The sequence below is a fragment of the Azolla caroliniana genome, unplaced genomic scaffold (genome assembly GCF_043228905.1).
Source record: "Azolla caroliniana isolate FFs.n. ecotype wild unplaced genomic scaffold, voAzoCaro1.0.p SCAF_5, whole genome shotgun sequence".
Lineage (NCBI taxonomy): Eukaryota > Viridiplantae > Streptophyta > Polypodiopsida > Salviniales > Salviniaceae > Azolla > Azolla caroliniana.
Window position 1 is genome coordinate 24376965 of NW_028230440.1, and position 19046 is coordinate 24396010.

Sequence of the window (19046 nt, forward strand, 5' to 3'; positions counted from 1 at the left end):
AACGTTGTCGGCACTTTGCACACGTGCAGAGGGAATCGTTCATATGTGTATTGTGTTTCGTTGTTGATACATTTTACACACCAGTTTGCTTGGCCCCGTGTTCCTCTACCCACTTGGAGATTGTTTGTTCAAGCTTTGCATTTCGCTCTCCAAACTTTACATGCGCTTTATTTGATCCCTTATTTCTTCTCGACTAGGATAAATGCTAGTTTTGTGCACACTACTACTACTGCATTTGCGAGAGGATGCATCATCTCTCACTTTTGAAAATAAAAAGTGTTGTCTTCCCATCTTATCTCAAGTAGCCCCCCTCATGTCTCACACTTCGATGTCATGGAATGAGAGTGCATTGTGTTTCACTCTCGTATTGTATTATTTTCATTGTCCAACCTTATCATGATGGTCCCTAAGTGCACCACTTTATCCTTGTACTTCACCCTAACTGTCGGTCACCCCCATGGTTTCATACATGTATTTGTGCACTCAGAGACATTTGTATGCGCACTTAGAGACATTGCATGAGAGAGTGAGCACATTGCGTTCCTCTTTGGAATTGCACATGTTTTACTATACCCTCATTTAATCATTACGACAACAACAAGTTCGTTTGATTATCTTTGCAATTATCTTGGATGGATGTCACCCTTTTACTCATCTTTGTTGACTAGTTCATACGATGGAGCTAGCCATCCTAGAGTATTATTCACACATCAACCTTGTTATCCGACAATTGTGTTTGATTTTATTTTTTTGAAGTTTAGTGTTAGGTTACCCTTTATTTTCCCCATGCTAAAATAAGCAGTTTTATTATTATAAATAGGTCGTTTCCACAATGTTGTGCATAATATTGGCTCACGAGAAAATTTGTGTGAGCCTGATACAGCATGTGTCTACTTCTAACCATTCTCCTTTGTGTATGTTCAAGTCCCCATTCCCTCCCAAACTAGCCAATATATATATATATATACTATGTATGTACGTGTGTCTATACACACGCGAAGTCCTTAGTCTATCAACATGTAGCTAGCTTTCTTAGCTCCTCTACTTTAAATGCTACTTGACTCTTCTAATTTACTATACCCAAAACATATACATATGGCATCTAGACATCTCATTTATTTTTGAGGTCTCATCACTCCTCGTTTATTAGGCTCGCCCACTACATGTTATACGGTCGCATCTATTAGACACTTGGGATTAGCATGCCCATGTAAAGTATTTTGGGGCCATATGACGAGGAGTCCATATTTCCTCCTAGCATATACGAGTTTGCATTGCCACATGCACATGCATACCTTTGTGAGGATTGAAGTAGTAAACTTTAATCAAGCTTAGGCTTTGTCACTAATTAAGTAGCTTCCACATCTTCACCTATTTTGCTAGTGTTGCATGCAATGCTATCGTGCTCAAACTTGCTTTGTGGATGATGGATTTTGCAAATATACTATATTTATAACAACTTGTTCCTGGCACATTTTTTATTAAAAACATGAAGACTTTTTGTAATGAATAAAACATGTTGCCTAAAACATTTAAGGGACTACCTAAGTTAGGGTCAAAAAGCACAAAAATTACATTTGAGGGTTAAGAAACTTTGATTGCGGCGAGCTTGTTGATCGATTATAATCCCTAAAGTCTCTATTGAATGGTTGGGTGAAGGCATCGATAAATCTTTGGAATACACGGTTGGTTCAAATGTACATTGTCACTAGACACCTTAAAAAAAACGTGACTTCAATTTTGCAATGGGTCATGAAGTGTTCTTTCACTTGTTTGATGTTAATATGTCATCGTTGTCATGCACACTCTCTCCTTTGTTTTAAGCCCCATGGAACAAACAATTGTTCTCCCATAAATGAACTTTATCTTCTGAATAATTTGGGGCACATAATACACCAAACTCTATACATCTTCCCATTTTTCATGCATTGAATGACCATCCATCTACCACAAGCATACTTATATATTATGACATGAGTTAAAGTTTGGCTGACAAGCCTTGTTGCGTTTCCATGTCTTAGCATAAACTATATGATATTCTTCGTATCATCTTATGGGTTATGTTCTTGCACATGATGGTATTGGGTCTAGTTTACAAGGCCTAAACATAACTAGCCTCTTTTTATTCGGATTCTAGTTTCTCTTGATCTTTTTATACTCCCTTTTTTTCATGCAATATTATATTTGTAGTTAGACTGAAATGAAAGCCTCTATTTGTACTCAAACTCAAGTTGTTTCCTTTTTTTGCAAAGCATGTGATATCTCATTCGGGACAAGTTTGATACAACCCTCACAACATCCCTCATGTTGTTTTTTCCTCGTTCATCGAATATTATTTTATAAAGAAGGACACCATCGTAGGATGACGATGCTTGATATTAAAATAAAGTATGATTCTATCTACATTGAATCTAAAAGTTGTAATAGTGTTTCTTTTGCTTCACCGATTCTTTATTGGAATTTGTCTCACTAGTCAATGCCTTCTCGTCTTGAATTAGGCTAATCTTGTTGTGTCTAGCAACCATGCATATTGTGGGACTTGTGCAAACTTAGTTACTCAAAAAAGTAATGGAGCCACAATATTAGTGAGAATGGGATCAACATGATTGATAACAATCAAATTGGCTAATCGATCGCATAGTTCACAAATCTCAAAACTCCCAATAATATGATATATACATGAGTTATCGTTTTACATTCATATAATTTTGAAATGTACTTTATTCCCCTTGTCTAGTCGTTGGAAGTTTGATTGGCCAGCATGTATAAGTTATAACATTGCTTTTCATAGTTCGTCGTCAATGATCTCTTTGGGCTTGTTGTTTTTTTAGGTTGAACCACAATTGATGATATATTCATATTGCATATTTCCAATTTGGTTTTTGTACTTCACCATGAACAATGATGTTTGGATCTTAACAATCAATCAATATACTTCAAAGAGTTAGAACGTTGTTGTGTCCCATGACATTCTAAACTTAATGACATTAATATACGAGCTCCAAGAATAAGCCCCACTCTCTACAACATCACATTGATCGTCACACTACATCTCATTGTTGCATGCAACTCTAGAAATAAGGCCACGATATTGACCATGAAATTATTCTATATTGCATTTGAGATAGCGTATGTCTAGATATAAAAAAAGTCACACCCATTACTTTATGTAACAAATATGCGACTTTCTTTTATCCATGTAATGCATGTAGCATCTTTATCTCTCCTTTATCTCATTGACTGTGGCTTGCCATGTTTATTTTGTAAATATGATACACTCAGTGCATATGTTATATAAAAGAAGGCAATGTAATTGTTCAAACAAAGGCCAAGAAATATGCTCGGTGAAGCTATATAATAATAGCAATCACCGAAAGGGGTGGTACGAACAATGTGTTGGCTCTAAAGCACCTTGATAAATATTGTCATTTAGGTTGAGAATGTCCCGAACATATATGCATTCTATTCGTCATGACTTCATGTATATACGTCTTTCTCATTCTTTGATTGCATTTGATTGTTCTATCCTTATAGATTTCTCATGAGGGGCAATATGGTAATCATAGTCCAATGTTGTTGCTTTCTTATAACAATGATATTTAATCCACATATTGTACATGAGTTTTGATGACCATGTGAGAGATTGACTATATTGATGAGAAGCCACCTCACAAAGCAATAAGCCTTGACAAGATCAATAAGAAATTAGCTAAACTTTGTGGAGAATGAAGTAAATGTCAACAAATGTGTATAAGCTTAGGAAAAAGCATGAATGAGAGAAGGCTAAGACCATCTTCAACGAGTCAGTTTGACATACTAACAAAACTTGAGCAAAGTAATGTGCTAAATGTGTATGAGGTAGACCTTTGAATTTATAATAATAACGGCTATTGGTATGGCTGACGACCAAAACTCAAAGACACTAAAATTAATGCGTTACGTGCATTTCCGGGGAATTTGTGAATTTCCAACAAGAATCATTAAGTGTGAAGAACTTATATTTCCTTCATAATAATAATCATACGCAAGGTTAGTTCGACTGATAACAAAACTCGGGCAAATTGATGTGCTAAATTTGGAACTTGAATTTCTAGCTTTATATTTCTTTGTAGAAACAATTATAAAAAAACATGCCATGGTAGACCTTTACATATCTAATATTCAAGATAGCCAAATCGCTAAAGGCATCAAAGGTCGAACTTTGAATTTCTCGTAACAATAAGGGAGCGCCGAAACGAGAACTAATTAGTGAAAAACAAACCTTGTATTTACAATGACAACACCAAGTGTAGAACCTTATATTCCCACGATCACAACAATCATTAGACATACGCTGCATCAAATTAACGAACAATCATAAACTGATGCATTTAGCACATCGGGGGCTCACATTATCTCTCTCTCTCTCTCTATGGTAATTACCTTACCCTAATGGTAAGTTATAAGTTGTTAGACTACTACCCAAACTTTTGACCTCTTTATTAGTCCATATTAGTCCTCTTAATTTACTAGATCCTATTGTTGAATGTAGGGTTTAAACCCATGACCTTTTTGTCTCCATTGGACAACCTTACTTTCAAAGATTATGTGCGGAAGCGTCAGACAAACTGGCCTTGCCGGATAGCAACAAAGAGAGAGAGAGAGAGAGAGAGAGAGAGAGAGAGAGAGCAGAACGTTTAAATCTATTACCAAACAATAATAGTTCTCTGTACATAAAACGTGCTCAACAACACTATTTATACAAGTCCTAAGAGGACTGTTAGAAGTACCGGGTACTTCAATGCTCACTCGAGCGTCTGACACTAACTACGAGACTATTAACTACCTAGTAGTCTAGGCTACTACTAGGCTTCCGGTTACTGTTTGATCCGGCTAACCGGCTCCCCAGCTCATCGACGCACTCGCTAACCAGCTCACCGATCTGACTCTTCCTTCCGGATGCCAACCCGGCTCAGGCTTATTCAGCCGATCCGGATCTGGTTGAGCTTGCCGCTCAACACTTACCATTATTACTCCATATTAATCCTCTTAATTTACTAGGTGTCATTGTTGAACGTGGGGTTTAAACCCATGACCTTTTGGTCTCCATTGAACAACCTCACCAACTGAGCTATGTCCGGTTGAATTCATAACTATATTTTGCTATTAGTTTGATGTGCAGTCTATATTTCCCTATTGGTTTAATGTGTAGTCTCTCAATGGAACAACCTTACCAATTGTGTTCCTCCATTGAATCCAATGTGTAGTTTCTCTCCCTCTCTCATCCCCCCTACTTATCTGAAGTTGTTGGACTATAACATTACGTTTTGGGTTCAATACCTAATTATCTCACCTCTCTAATAATCTGTACACATCTCTTAATTTACTAAATGACATTGTGGAATGTAGGGGTTGAACCGGTGATTTGGTAGTCTCCATTGGGAAACCTTACTTTTAGATACTTAGATATTTGCCAATATTCTTGATGTGTTGATAGTCACTACCTCCGTAAACATGGTTGCTAGGTAATCCCACCTCATAATGTAAGGAAGGTATTGTACAATTGTTCGGTTCTCAACAATCTTTCATTCCCCTATACAAATATCCCAGTTCTTGTTCACAAAGCTTAGGTACTAATTTTACAAAACACTAGCCCCCACTCAAGTTCAAGTTAGGGGTAGGAATAATCATTTTATTTCGAACATTACTACTTCCCGTGCTTCCTAGATATACTAAGTCATCTACTCATGTCACACTGGCGAATACAAATTCTTCCCCCCCCCCCCCCCCCATAAAACATATGCTCCATTGGTATTAATAAAAGGCCAGAGGCAGTATATAATATTGTTTCATCTCCACAAGTATATATTATCAAAGACAAGACCAAATATAAGCTTTGGCATTTTGAATACAACTCTCAACCTTGCCAATAACACCTTTGGTACGATAGCTAGAAGACCACATATAAAGGTGAAAACAATCTCCAGCATGTAAAAACCAATCAGTGCTTCATCGAAATGTCCATTCTATCATGATTTCATTCCAAATGGCCACATTTGTAGTTAGACGCGTCTGAAACACATCTTCCTTTGACCCTTGTCATGGTCTCTAAAAACTTCATGTTGCAGACAAAGTTAGTTGAAGTTGATTCCGCATATGCTAAACCTCTTGATTGTCCACCCTGGTTGGTAGTTTGAAAACTTCATGTTTGCTTTTGGTTTCGCATGTACTGAAGGCCATACTCAACATATAAACAACATCTCGAGAGTATCCAACTTTTTTGAACTTCATTTTTCCATATTAGCCCTCAACCTTTCACAACAGAAATGCCTACAAAAATAACCAGCTTTATAAATCCTGTAATGTGATCACTTTATCAACGACTTCCACCCTAGCTGGTAGTTTGAAGACTTCCTGTTTGCATTTAGTTACGCATGTATTGAAGACCATACTCAACATATAAACAACATCTCAGAGTATCCAGCTTTTTCGAACTTCGTTTTTCCACATTAGTCCTCAACCTTTCACAACAGAAATGCCTACAAAAACAACCAACTTTATAAATCCTGTAATGTGATCACTTTAACAACGAATTCCAATGTTTGGAGTCGAGCCATGTCTTCCAATGACAAAAACGCATTTGACCTGAATTGTTGTGTGTTAAATGCTTCAAAGAGCTAGTTGTAAAGGGTGATGATATCATTAAAAATCTGCAAGCTTCAAAGCATGTAATCTCGTCGACCCTCAAGAAAATGCTTCCAAGTCCACAACATCAACACTCATAAAACAAAAGAAAATTTACGCTCCCATCATGAAGTATGCTTCAGCCCCCACCAACCTCATGACTCATCGTTATCAAACAAAGAATCTGTTTTGTTTTCCCCATCCAACATCTAGGTGATTACCACCAAAGTCCACATCAACCACCTCTCGTCGTAAATCACCAAAGCCCTGTACATACAAAAAACATAATGACACTACTCTCCGGATTCCCTCAAAAATTATGCTTCTTCCCCTGACACCATCATCGCTCATCCTTGTCAGAAATAGATAATGTGCTTCATTTTCCATCAACAATGTCATCTTTTACTACCAAGGTCCTTGAGATTGGAAGACGCGATGACCAACATCCATTGTGCTCTCCTTCTCCCCTCATGAAAGTATGCTTCAGCCCCTCTTACATCATCAAAAAATAGAATGAATCACTCTCATCATACACTCATAAAAAATTTGCTTCAGCCTCCAACACCATCTTCACTCATCAATAGAAAATCTGCTTCATTTTCAACATCAACCATTTGTCCATTTTCAGCAAATTCCTGTACCTACTCATAATATTCTGCTTCACCCCCCACACCGTCTTCGCTCATCCTTATCCCTCAAAAAAATTTGCTTCTTAAGTCCACATCAACCATCTCGCCGATTACCACCAAATTCCTGTATAAATAATAACAAAATGATTATAAATGTTTCCTCATCCCCTCGTATATTTGCTTCACCCCTCACACCATTGTCACTCATCCTCTCGTCATGAATCAACTCTATAAAGACAATAACTACCTGACAACAACGACAAGACGATCCTGTTTGTTGCACTCCCTATGACACCTAAAATCTTACATGACAACAACGACAATACGATCTTGTATGTTGCACTCCCTAAGATAAAACCTAAAATCTTCTTCACTTCGTCCCATGACACCGAATTCCATCAAGCAGCCTGACGTATAGACAACAAACAAATTAGTGCAAAAAATTTCCTCACCAACTCATGATAATATGCTTCAAACCCCACACCATCTTCATTCCTCCTTATCCCTCAAAATAAATTTGCTTCTTAATTCCACATCAACCCTCTCACCGATTACCACCAATTTCCTGCTCATAATAATCTGCTTCAACCCCCACACTATCTACACTCATCCTTATCGCTTAGAAAGAATTTGCTTCTTACGTCCACAACAACCATCTTGCCATGTCGCTAATCGGCACCAAATTTTGGCTTGCCATGTCCTTGATTTCCACCAACATCCCAACAACATCACTTATCCTGACAAAAATATCAACGGTCATCTATATTATATTACGTTATTTGTACTAAAGATGGTGCCGGTGGCGGGAACACCCAACGAGGCAGTACATAGTTCCACTTGACATCAGCGGCTTCATTCAACATAATAGGTATAGATGACCAAACTTTACAAATTCTCATTCTTTTCTTATTAGTTTTGTGTCCAGAACCCTTATAACTCATTTTTATTTGAAAAGAAAATGAGACATAGATCTAAGAAGCATTCTCGAGGTTTTAAGAGGGTAGGCATTTTTAGGTGGCGTACGTTCGGTAAGAAGACACCGCCAACACGACAATCGATTCAAACAACACATCAATACAATATAATCTTTAATGTTTAGTCATGAAATGATATCTAACATAAAGGATTAGAGGATTTCATCACATAACTGAGCAACATCCAACTTGTAAAATCATTATGTCTCTCTCTCACCCTCTAACATCAACAAAATCATTGAGAATGCGCATGCTAGCCAGGTCAGTTCGATGGGCAAACCTAATAAGAAAGCCTTGAGCAAAAAGCCGAGGGTGTGTGAAGAAGCCCCTTTGAAATCTCTGGGACAACTTACAAGCAACTAAAAGCATAGAGGTTTGGTGTGTCCCTAGGAGATCATCATTATCATCATCAAAGACATAGAGAGGATCTCAGCAATACAAAGAATGTGTGTTTATGTGATTTGGAGGAGTAGCAATGGGCACGGTTTCGGCTCAACCCGAACCGAACCGTTAACCCATGGTTTAACGGTTTATTGGTTCATAAAAAACGAACCGTGCCCATAGCCACGGAGGAGCAAAAGCAAAAGCAAATTCATTTGATAGAAATGTATCTGTTGTTTTCAGATATTACAAAAGTAGCTCCATGCTCCCCTTCTCTCTCTCTCTCTCTCTCTGAAGCAGAACAGAAGAAGGCACAGAAAGTATCACCATTCTCAGCATTTCTATGGTCTCCCATCGATAATCTCTGCTAAACGTTTCGATTATTCTTCCGACCATCGGCGAACAGGCATCTTCTTCCTTCCAGGTACTTACGACCTACTCTCCCTTCCTTTTCTTTTTTCCCGCTCAAAAATGGCGTGGTAAACTGTACACGTCCATCGTCTTTTTCGTAAGGAGATCGAGGTGTGGTACACTGTTTTTTTTGTTCTTTCCTTCTTCTTCGTTCCGCTTCCCCGCTCGAAAATGGTGCGGTAAGACTGTATACATCCGTCCTTCTTTAGTAAGGAGAGCGAGTTGGGATACACCATATGTTGTTCTTCTTTTCCGCTCAAAAAATATTGTAGTAATCTGTACAAATCCATCGGCTTTTAACAAGGAAATCGAGTTCTGATGCATCATTGTTTGTTCTCTCATTCTCCACTAAGTAAGAACAAATCAAGGAAGTAGAGGAAGAGCAGAAATAAGCTGGTCAAGTAGAAACTTGCAAAACTTTTTTTTTCCCCTTCTTTCCTCTTACTTCTTCGAGTATGGAACAAATATGGAAGAAGAAGCAGGGCAGGGAAAACGCTCAAGTATAAGGCCACAAAAACCTTTTCTTCTTCATCTTTCTTCTTTGAATAACAAGAAACCACAGAAGGAGACGAAGAGCTTTCATCACATATAACTCTCTGAAATCATCATAATGAAGAATATGAATCATTGTGACTTTAGAGAACAAAGTGGAAAGCTTCACATGAAGACAGCATAAAAAGCCTTCCAAACGTGTGTATGTGTGTGAGAGAGAGAGAGAGAGAAGAAGAAGAAGAAGAAGAAGAAGAAATAAATCAACATTGAGGATGAAAGTTATAATGGAAACCAAAGATATAATGGCAATCATCCCATGAAGAAAGCAAAAAGAAACCCACGCTCTCTTTCCCAGAGAGAGAGAAAGAGAAGAAAAAGAGAACAATGCAAAAGGTATGTATCAAAACATTGCGAGAACAGCCACACATGAATGCATTTGCGAAAAAATGCTGCTCTTTTTTGTCCAAATATTTCATATACTGCATTTTTTTTATAAACACATCCGATTTCTAGTTTCCAATTTCACACAAATGTCAAATTCTCGCATCCTCATCTCTGCGAAAATGTTCACTGTCAATAAAATTCGTCGAGAATGCTGAATATGTTTTCAAAACTTAATTTCATTTTCTGATTTATAGCAGATTCTTAATTCAGAATTAGGAAAATTACAAAAATTGCAGACAATGAAGAGCAGAAAAGAGTAGTCTTTAGGCAGATGCATAAAACTTTGTGACATTCTGACAAGTTCTGCTATAGGCACAGTACCATCAATAAATTTTCCACTGGAACGAAAAGAAGGGAAAAAATAATTTTAGGAATGAACACATATATTCAAAACCAGCAGAATATGTAAGATTACTGCGTGAAGGATCCTGTGATTTCTTCTCTAATTGAGATAAACAAAGAAAGTAATCTTAAGTATGGAAAAAAATCATTGAAAACGCTTGCCACTCCTCTCTAAACGAGGGAAAAAAGTGGTAAGCTACGTAATTGGGGGATTTTTATAACATAATTTTGCTTGCTTTGTTTAGCAGCCTAATGCTTACTGTCTTCTTTTGTTCTCTTTCATTTATGAATGAGAATAAATCTCTTCCACTGACTTTTGTAATTAATGAGACGTATAGTCTTCTAGCAATGCTGAAGCATTTTTATGCGTGTTCTCAAGTCTCAATGATATCTTCCATTGAATTGAATGCAAAATAAAATCTTCCACTAATTTTTGGTTGACATTAGCAGGATAAAATACATCCTACACTTAAATAATCTGGAGGTGTGCTCAATTCGTAAGTTGGTTGAAGAGAGCGAGACGGAAGGCTTGATTTGAACATATTGGGTCAGAGAAAGATGGTGAATTGATTTGATCACCCGGGAAAGATGTCAGACACGGATCATACAGCTGACCATCAAGTTCTTCATGGTCATCAGCACCCCTCTCTATACAACCACAGGCACGGTCATGCTTTGCCGCATGCACACATGAGTAGCCTTCCTCATGCTCACATGCATGACATGAATGGTTCTCACTCTCAAGAAGAGGATGCTCAGGTTGACATGGGTGAACATGGACACATGCACCTTCAGTATGTGCATCCTCACCATGCTCATGGGCATGTAATTCACAGGGACGAGAATGGTCTAGGAGAGGAGGCTGAAGATGATACAGGTGATGATGGGCTGGAGGAAGCCGAAATGCATTCAGATGGAGGCCACCCAGGTGATCCACAGTCAAGTCTAACCACTCGAGTGCAAGGAACGGATCAACTCACTCTGACATATCAAGGAGAGGTCTATGTTTTTGACACAGTTCCGCCAGAAAAGGTAATATCTGACAATTTTGAGTGTTCTTTAGTACTGTCTATGATTTTGATTCTTGCGTTTCTATGTTGATCATCTATATACTGTAATTGATGTGATTTTTGCACAAAATGCAGCTAATTATATATAGTTCATCAAATAGTGGGTCTCGTAAATAATAGAGCTACGAAATCATGTAGGTACAAGCAGTACTGCTTCTGCTGGGAGGACGTGAGGTGCCAATTGGGATGCCAAGCAGTGTCTCAATGCAGGGCCACCAACTCAAGGTTTGATTTCTTATATATGAATTGGATATGTTGATTATTGATCAATCCTCTTCAATAACCTTTATCCTTTCATGCACAGGTAGCAACTGACCTTCCACAACGTCTGAACATGCCACAAAGGTTGGCATCTTTGACTAGATTTCGAGAAAAACGTAAAGAGCGCAACTTTGAGAAGAAGATTCGTTACACTGTCCGAAAAGAAGTTGCTCAAAGGTCTGTGGGTTTGTATGTGTAGTGATGATTCATGGTGATTATTTGGCATTCCTTTATATAAATGATTGAACAATAGCTATGCTATGTCATTTTTTGTGAGTCCACATATATTACAAATATGTTTATACTGTATTCCTCAGGATGCAAAGGAAGAGGGGACAATTTGCGTCGTCAAAGTCTGTAGGAGAGGACGCATCAAGTTTATCAAATTCTGAAAATGCAGAATCATGGAATAATCAACCCACGCATGCTCCACAGGAAGAAGCCATGTAATCAGTTAAAACTTTGTGGAATTGTTTGCTAATTCTATCTCTATGTTTACAAATTTCATGAAATGCTTTAAAGTTTGTTCTCATAAATTTCATAACCCTGCCTTTCTTCTCAGAACCTGAAGGTTGAACCTTTGGCTCATTTACTTCCAGCTGAATCTGCACTTTTCTCCATGTTTTGAAATCTTTGATATATGAAAATCCTATTTGGAAGCTCATAATCATGACCGTTGAGGGTGTTGTGATTTGTGCAATAATGTTGACATTAATTAATTCTTTTCACCAAACACACCTGAATGAATTATCGGAGACATAGTTTGCAAAATAATGAACTAACACTTGCATGCAGACCGCTTTTGTAATATTTTAATCTGAATTATTTGAAGGCATCCTGATGCAAGGCATATCTTAAATATGTTGCTCTATCTGGATTTAGCCACCTGGGCCAAAAGAACTGGATTATCTATAGAGAGAAGGATGAAATTAACACTGATATGATTTATATTTAGTGGATGAAATTAACACTGATATGATTTATATTTAGTGGTTCTAGCAATTGACACGAAATCAAATTTAGAAGCTCCCTTTCTCAGCTGACATTAGTGAGAGATGTGCACAAAACTTTGCTGGATTGAATCATTGACCTACTTTGCATGGTCAGATATGGTTAGAAGTGAGTTTTGCCTGAAATGGAAGGTGATGTTACTGTTAAGCAATGATTGCAATAGATTGCTATGTTGATGTTTACATAGATACTGCAATTAGAGACTCCCTTCCAAAAATATGAATCTATGTACACATTACTGGCATGAGAATGCCATTTCTGAGATTTGTGACATTGTTTATGCTTAGCATGAATTAGTATTTTTTTAATTAGCTTTTAATAAAGTTATCATATACAAACCTTTATGCATTGAATCTCTAGTTGTCTTCACTGTGGAACTGGAGAGCGTTCTACCCCTATGATGCGGCGAGGTCCTGGTGGACCCAGGACACTATGCAATGCTTGTGGATTGATGTGGGCTACCAAGGTAGAGCCATTCTGTTCTCAATGCATCATATCATTTTAATTGCTGCCTTGTTTCTTTTAATCTGATGACTATGCCACATTTGATTACTTTTATCTACAGGGCGTATTAAGAGAATTATCCAAGGGTTCTGGTTCTGGGAATCCTCAGCTTCCCAGCATCCCTCAAGTAATAGTTCATTTCACATACATATTAATTTCAGAAGCATTGCGTTGTACTATTTATTGTGCTTAAGTTTTTATTATTATCTGAATCTATATGCACTGACTTTTACACTTGGATGATGCCAATTCCTTAATGTATCGTTTCGCTATTTGTACATGCAAGTGAATGAACTAATGCTAAGGTTTGGACAGTGGCCCCACAGTATGTCTATATGTATAGCCAAACCCAATGTAGCAGTTAATGCGCAACAATTCCCTGAAGGAGCTTATTGACTGGATTGATAACCCTTGTTGGTGTGTCATGTAGCTCATAGTCCCTGATGTGTAGAAAGACGTTTCTGAATCTCTAATAATAGGAACACCTTACTACTGTATTAGTGATGCAGAAGCCCTCTTGTTAGGAGATGTGAGATTTGGTTCATACATGTAAAACATCTCATCTTAGAAAAAGCAAAAGCAAAAGCAAAATCAAGGCTTTTGTTTATGTAACATTGCATGCTCTTATCTACGTACCAACTTTAAACCATCAGCTCATATCGTCTAGTCTACAGTTCATTATTGCCTCCATGTTTAGATTTTATGCTCGGCATCTCAAAAAAATAAAACTTGCAGAGGAAAAGGATACTTGGCTTTGTAGGAATCTGGAGGATGTGTATAGCCAAGTTATAATAAGTCAGATTTCTCTCTTTTAAAAAATGGAAATTGATGATATATTGGATGTCCACGGGGGGCCAATATGATCCATGTGACCAACAATGATTACGAAGCACTCTTCCCTGCTGTATAGGTGGGGTCTTTAAATCGTATATGCCTCTATGTGACACATTCTATAGTGATATGCTCTTCTGTTTCTGACAACAGAGGTCACATATTCTCTTTTTCTGCTCAATATTTAGCCAGGCCCCAATTTATATTTTTGATGTGTGCATGAATGTCTCACTTTATTGGGCATGGGTGTCCAAATGTGAATTTGGGCATCAGCCCACTGCTCTTGATGATTTTACCAATATTGCGTATTAATGTGGCTGCAGCAATATCAAACTTAGGTCTATGTTGGGATGTGTGATGTTCTCCATTTTGTGTAGAATGCTTCCAACGTGGCTGAGTAAAACATGGACTCATGTTCTCTTGTCCTGTGCTTTTTCTCTACATGCTGTCTTGCTAACCATTTCTGAATGTCTTTGACCCAGATGGATGGAAGAAATTTGCTTTTGTGGGTTCTCTGTTAATCATTCGATTTCCCATGCTGCCTTGGGAAGGAGATTTCTAGGCATTGTCCTTGTCCTTACTTTCAATATGTGCTTGTTGGGCATACCACGCTATTGGTCGTCTTCTAGTTTCTGGTAGCATTAGGAAGTATGGGTTTATGCTCTTAACACCTACCTGATGGTATACAATTTTCTTCTTGTATTATCTCCAAAACATTCTTATATTTTCTTTTCTTTGCGGGCGAATACTAAGCTTTTCCAATTTTTCCCTACCTTTGCCTCCTTTGTGTAGTGTTTTGATTCCATGATCTTGCTTGTCCTGAGGAAACCTTTTACTATTGCTTGATCTAGTAATTCATGTATCCATTCTTCAGTAACCGGGCAAGTCCATTTTAGCTTCTGAGCATAGGTGAAGTGTATCTGCATCCTTGTCATTTTGAAGTCTTTTTATGGTTTCTATTACCTCATTATACTCAAAAGCTTCCATGTGCAGTAAAGGAAACATGTCAATTGTGGCTCTATCTTCCACGTATTTGTTTCACATATGTCACGATTCAGCTGATAAGTAATTTGTCTTTACTTCCATGCACTATCCCTTAGTAGCCTCCATGCCCCTTTTGGGTTTTTCTTAGGACGTCACACGTGGTGTATCTTTTGTCTCTTTTTCAAGTTCATATGTCTTAGTTTCTTCCTTTTTGATGTTATTGTTAACAATCGGCAACGGGTTTGAGAGTGTCAAAACCGAACCGTTTAAATTTTTTGAAACTTGAACCCAACCAAACTGACCATGAAACCATATGAACCGAAACTGTTACAAAAAATTCAAACCTTTAAACTATTAAACCGTTAAAACTGCGGTTCGGTATTCAAGTTAAGCTAAAATTCAATTTTTTTTTTCCCTAAAATGTGATAATTAGGCTTAAAAATGAGAAGGTTGTTTTAAAAAAATATTAAAAAAAAATCAACTGGCATCTCTAAACCATCAAACCGTTTAAACCGAATTGAATCGTTCACCCCCAAACTGAACCGAACCAAACCGTACAGTTTAAACCATTAAACCATGGTTTTGTGGTTCGGTTCAGTTCAAAACGAACTGTTGCCGATTGTTAGTTATTGTATTCATTTGCTATGTATGTTCATCAATCACTGTCTTTTGCACAATGCATTTTTGAAGAACAACTATGCATTTTCAATATCATTTGTTGTGTGTTGAGACATAATTGATTCTTTTAATGTGTCAGTATAAATACTTCTGTCTTGCCATTTTATCTTATATGAGCAATCTGAGCTTGCATTGGTTTGATTTGTAGAAGTTGATGCAATATGTATAAGATTATAATCCAAATTTGGGGATCTATCTCCAATTTCAAAATATTGTATCGGATCATATTGTACATAGGCAATGGTACTAGCTCCTGACTCCTATAGATCTCAAAAGGCATAGATACTATGATGATTCCCTATACGGAATGATCCTATATTGAATTTCAGGCATATATCTGGAAAGGGATCAACCTTGCCTATCAGAAAGACATGATTCTACAATGATTCTCAATGAGGGATGTAGTAAGATGCTATTATATTGGTGTTTCTGCTGCATGAATCTTTGTCCACAGTCTTGCAGATGCTTCTTTATACAGAATTGCTATCCCTAGTTGACCTTTTGTTTTAATGCTCAGCCTCCATTTAAAGTGGGTTACATGACCCTCAATGTAATGGAAGATGACGTGTATCATGTTCTCATGTTTCTTAACTACCTATTTAGGCCATATTTTTCCTTCCACGGAAAACTTCTACAGTTTCAACCTGTAACTCATATAGTCATGCTCCTGTGTTTCTATACCATTTATGCTTCATACGATTTTTGGTGCTCCTTTTATTGAAGAGGAGTGTGATTTCTAGATTAAAAAACTGAAATAAACGCGGCTTGAGGCCAATATTAGTGCTCTTTTTTTAATGTCAGGAATGGTACATACTACGATGCGATGTCTAAACTTGATGGGCTTCATATGAAGTGTGTTCTAAGCTGTCTTGCCGGGGTTCCTGTCTTTTTCAAGTATGCCCTGGGGTAATACATGCTTAGTTTTGGGTTCCCTTCAATACATTTACTTGGGTATTATGTTCATATGGTTAAGCCTGCATCTCTTGATAGTATCTGAAATACGCTCTTTGACACCATTTACCCATTTTAGTTTGCATTCTAGTTCTGTGCCATACATTGTGGCCTTATCAAGTATATGAATGTCTCCTTGTGCAACGGCGTGTGCATTTTGTGTGTTGTATGTTTTCGTTAAGCACATGCAATGTTCCTTCAATGTATTCGCTCAAACTTATTCCTGTTGTAGCTTTGTTTTGAAGACTGCCATCTCTTTGAGGGATCAAAATTTCTCTTTGAATGATTGGGTTACAAGGTTTTGGAGTTTCAAAGTAATTTGCATTTTTAGCCCTCTTTCTCGAGAGGCAAAGAGATCAGTTAGGTGTTGCAGCAATGTGCTATGCAGTGTTAAGCATATGGCACCTACCCCTTTGAGTGTGAGCACCATATCTGGCACGTCTTTTGTGAGACTTTTTACTTTTGTTAGAGGCATGATTTCCACTAATGATGTGGTCTCATGAAAGGGTGTTAATGTACATGGAGGGAAGAGAAGAGAGAGCAACTGGGGTCATTGAAAGAAACTGCAACAGGACACAGACATGTTCTTGGCATGTTCTCAGCAGGTTGTGTAGATAATAAATGTGTAGGCAGCTAGTAGTTCTTGTGGCTGTGTATTGCCAAATTGATTGTGGTTCATGGTGAATCTTGAACTGGTCATGAAGCTATCTGTGTATGCTTTTGTATTGCATAATACAATTATATTTGCTAGAAAACAGAAAAAGAGTGATGATTTGTTGGCAGGCTATTATGGAGGATCAGGTTGATCCTGCTGTGGTTTCCAATGGATTAGCTTCAGTTGATGCAGCTGGTTGATAATGATCTGTTGGTGATGGGTTTAATATCCTGTTGTACTCTTTGCCCCCCCCCCCCCCCAAAAAAAAAAAAAGGTAAAATAATCTTTTTACTTGGAATGGGTGGTTATTGGTTCTATCCTGTTTGTCCTCATTAAAGTCGATTCAAGGGTGGTCAATGGTTCTATCCTGTCTGTCCCCATTTAGTCGATTCAAGCTATCTTGTACTATTTTTTGAGTCTCAGCCTATTTGGATGTCATTACTTACATATCAATAAAAACCATCTTTTTGTCACAGTTGCCAGAAAACTTATGTATCTCATATAAGTAAGTTAACTCTTCAGACTTTTAAAACATGCTGACATTAACTTAGTGAATGATGTTAAAACGTATGGCATATGGCAGAACATGATATGTGACATGCCTTTTCTCTATACTCAAATGGAGGCAAATCTCACAACATAGAATAGAGATGCGTTCAAACACACGCTGATTATGTACATATATGTACTGAGTACATCTGTCTCGACATTGTTTATATGTTGTGCATCATGTGTTTTTTGGTTAGATGAGCCTGGGTTCTTACATTATGAAGTGTATAACCATCAATCTGCCTTTACTTCAATGCTTGAATGGAAACAAAGCTCAGGACATATAATGTACACTATATATAATATATGCATCTGTCTGTTATTTTTTTTATATGTTGTTTTGGGATAATTGAGCCAGTGTACATTATTTCACTTTTAACTTATGGTTTGTACTTACATCTCAGTCAGATGTATGTGAACACTATGAATGGCAAACTTGTATTTCTTTTCTTTTGTCTGAACCACTGCAGGTTAAAGCACCAAAGATGTGATTGTTCGGATCATGCAAAAGCGTTCACCATACAACCTCTAAACACCTGTTGGACTTAATTTGTAACGTTATATATCTTTAAATGGAACTGTTATAGCTCTATCGATTAATATCATTGAAATTGAGATTTAGCTTATTTTAATGGTCAAACAGCAAGTGCCAAAGATTGTATAGCAGTATTCCCAATTGAACATTTGGGTATGTTGCTTTATTTGTAATGATATATATATATATATATATTTACATGTAAACTCTTATAGTTCTTTTGATTTATGTGCCAAGTATGGAACGTTTATCATTGTATTTGAGATTGAACATATCTTAGTGGTCAAGACCATCAAAGTCTTCTGAACTAATATATTATAGATCAATTTGTTTTACTGAGTGAACTAAAATGTTTTAGTCTATCAAAATTGTACTTTTTGCAATGTGTGAACATCTCAGCTGACAACTTTTTCTTCCATTTGAACTAAAATGGACTTCCAAAATATCCTCATTGAAGAACATGACAGTCTCAGGAATCAACTCAAAAGAGAATAGAATGTAGTACTTGGTTTAAATGCCAACAATTTCCTTGTTACAGCATTTACTGTCTCATTTGCATGTTGTAAATGAGTGGGGACCATGATTTTTCGGTTTAGGAATCCAACTTGATTGATCATAGGCTATAGCTTAATTGCTCAGCAGGCTTGAAAAATTCAACCATATATATGTCATTGGGTAGCC

General features: G+C 37.3%; 1 protein-coding gene and 1 long non-coding RNA gene across 3 annotated transcripts; one reads left to right on the forward strand and one right to left on the reverse strand.

Annotated features, from left to right (window-relative positions):
* Nucleotides 1–8936: 8936 nt before the first annotated feature.
* On the forward strand, nt 8937–17756 carry LOC147864555 (GATA transcription factor 24-like). 2 transcript variants are annotated; one of them, XM_087320476.1, is made up of 8 exons: nt 8937–9071; nt 10784–11368; nt 11545–11631; nt 11711–11844; nt 11985–12113; nt 13039–13144; nt 13244–13309; nt 17410–17756. In XM_087320476.1, exons 2-8 carry the CDS (start codon nt 10925–10927, stop codon nt 17479–17481), a joined length of 1038 nt encoding a protein of 345 aa, XP_087176602.1. In that variant the 5' UTR covers nt 8937–9071; nt 10784–10924; the 3' UTR covers nt 17482–17756. The 2 variants fall into 2 exon arrangements, with proteins under 2 accessions (XP_087176602.1, XP_087176603.1); XM_087320477.1 differs by having other exon boundaries at nt 10787–11368.
* On the reverse strand, nt 17618–17870 carry LOC147864556 (uncharacterized). Its single transcript, XR_015529865.1, has 2 exons — nt 17823–17870; nt 17618–17768 (listed from the first exon to the last, which is right to left on the reverse strand). It is a non-coding gene; the product is annotated as an uncharacterized LOC147864556 (long non-coding RNA).
* Between the last annotated feature and the right edge of the window lie 1176 nt (nt 17871–19046).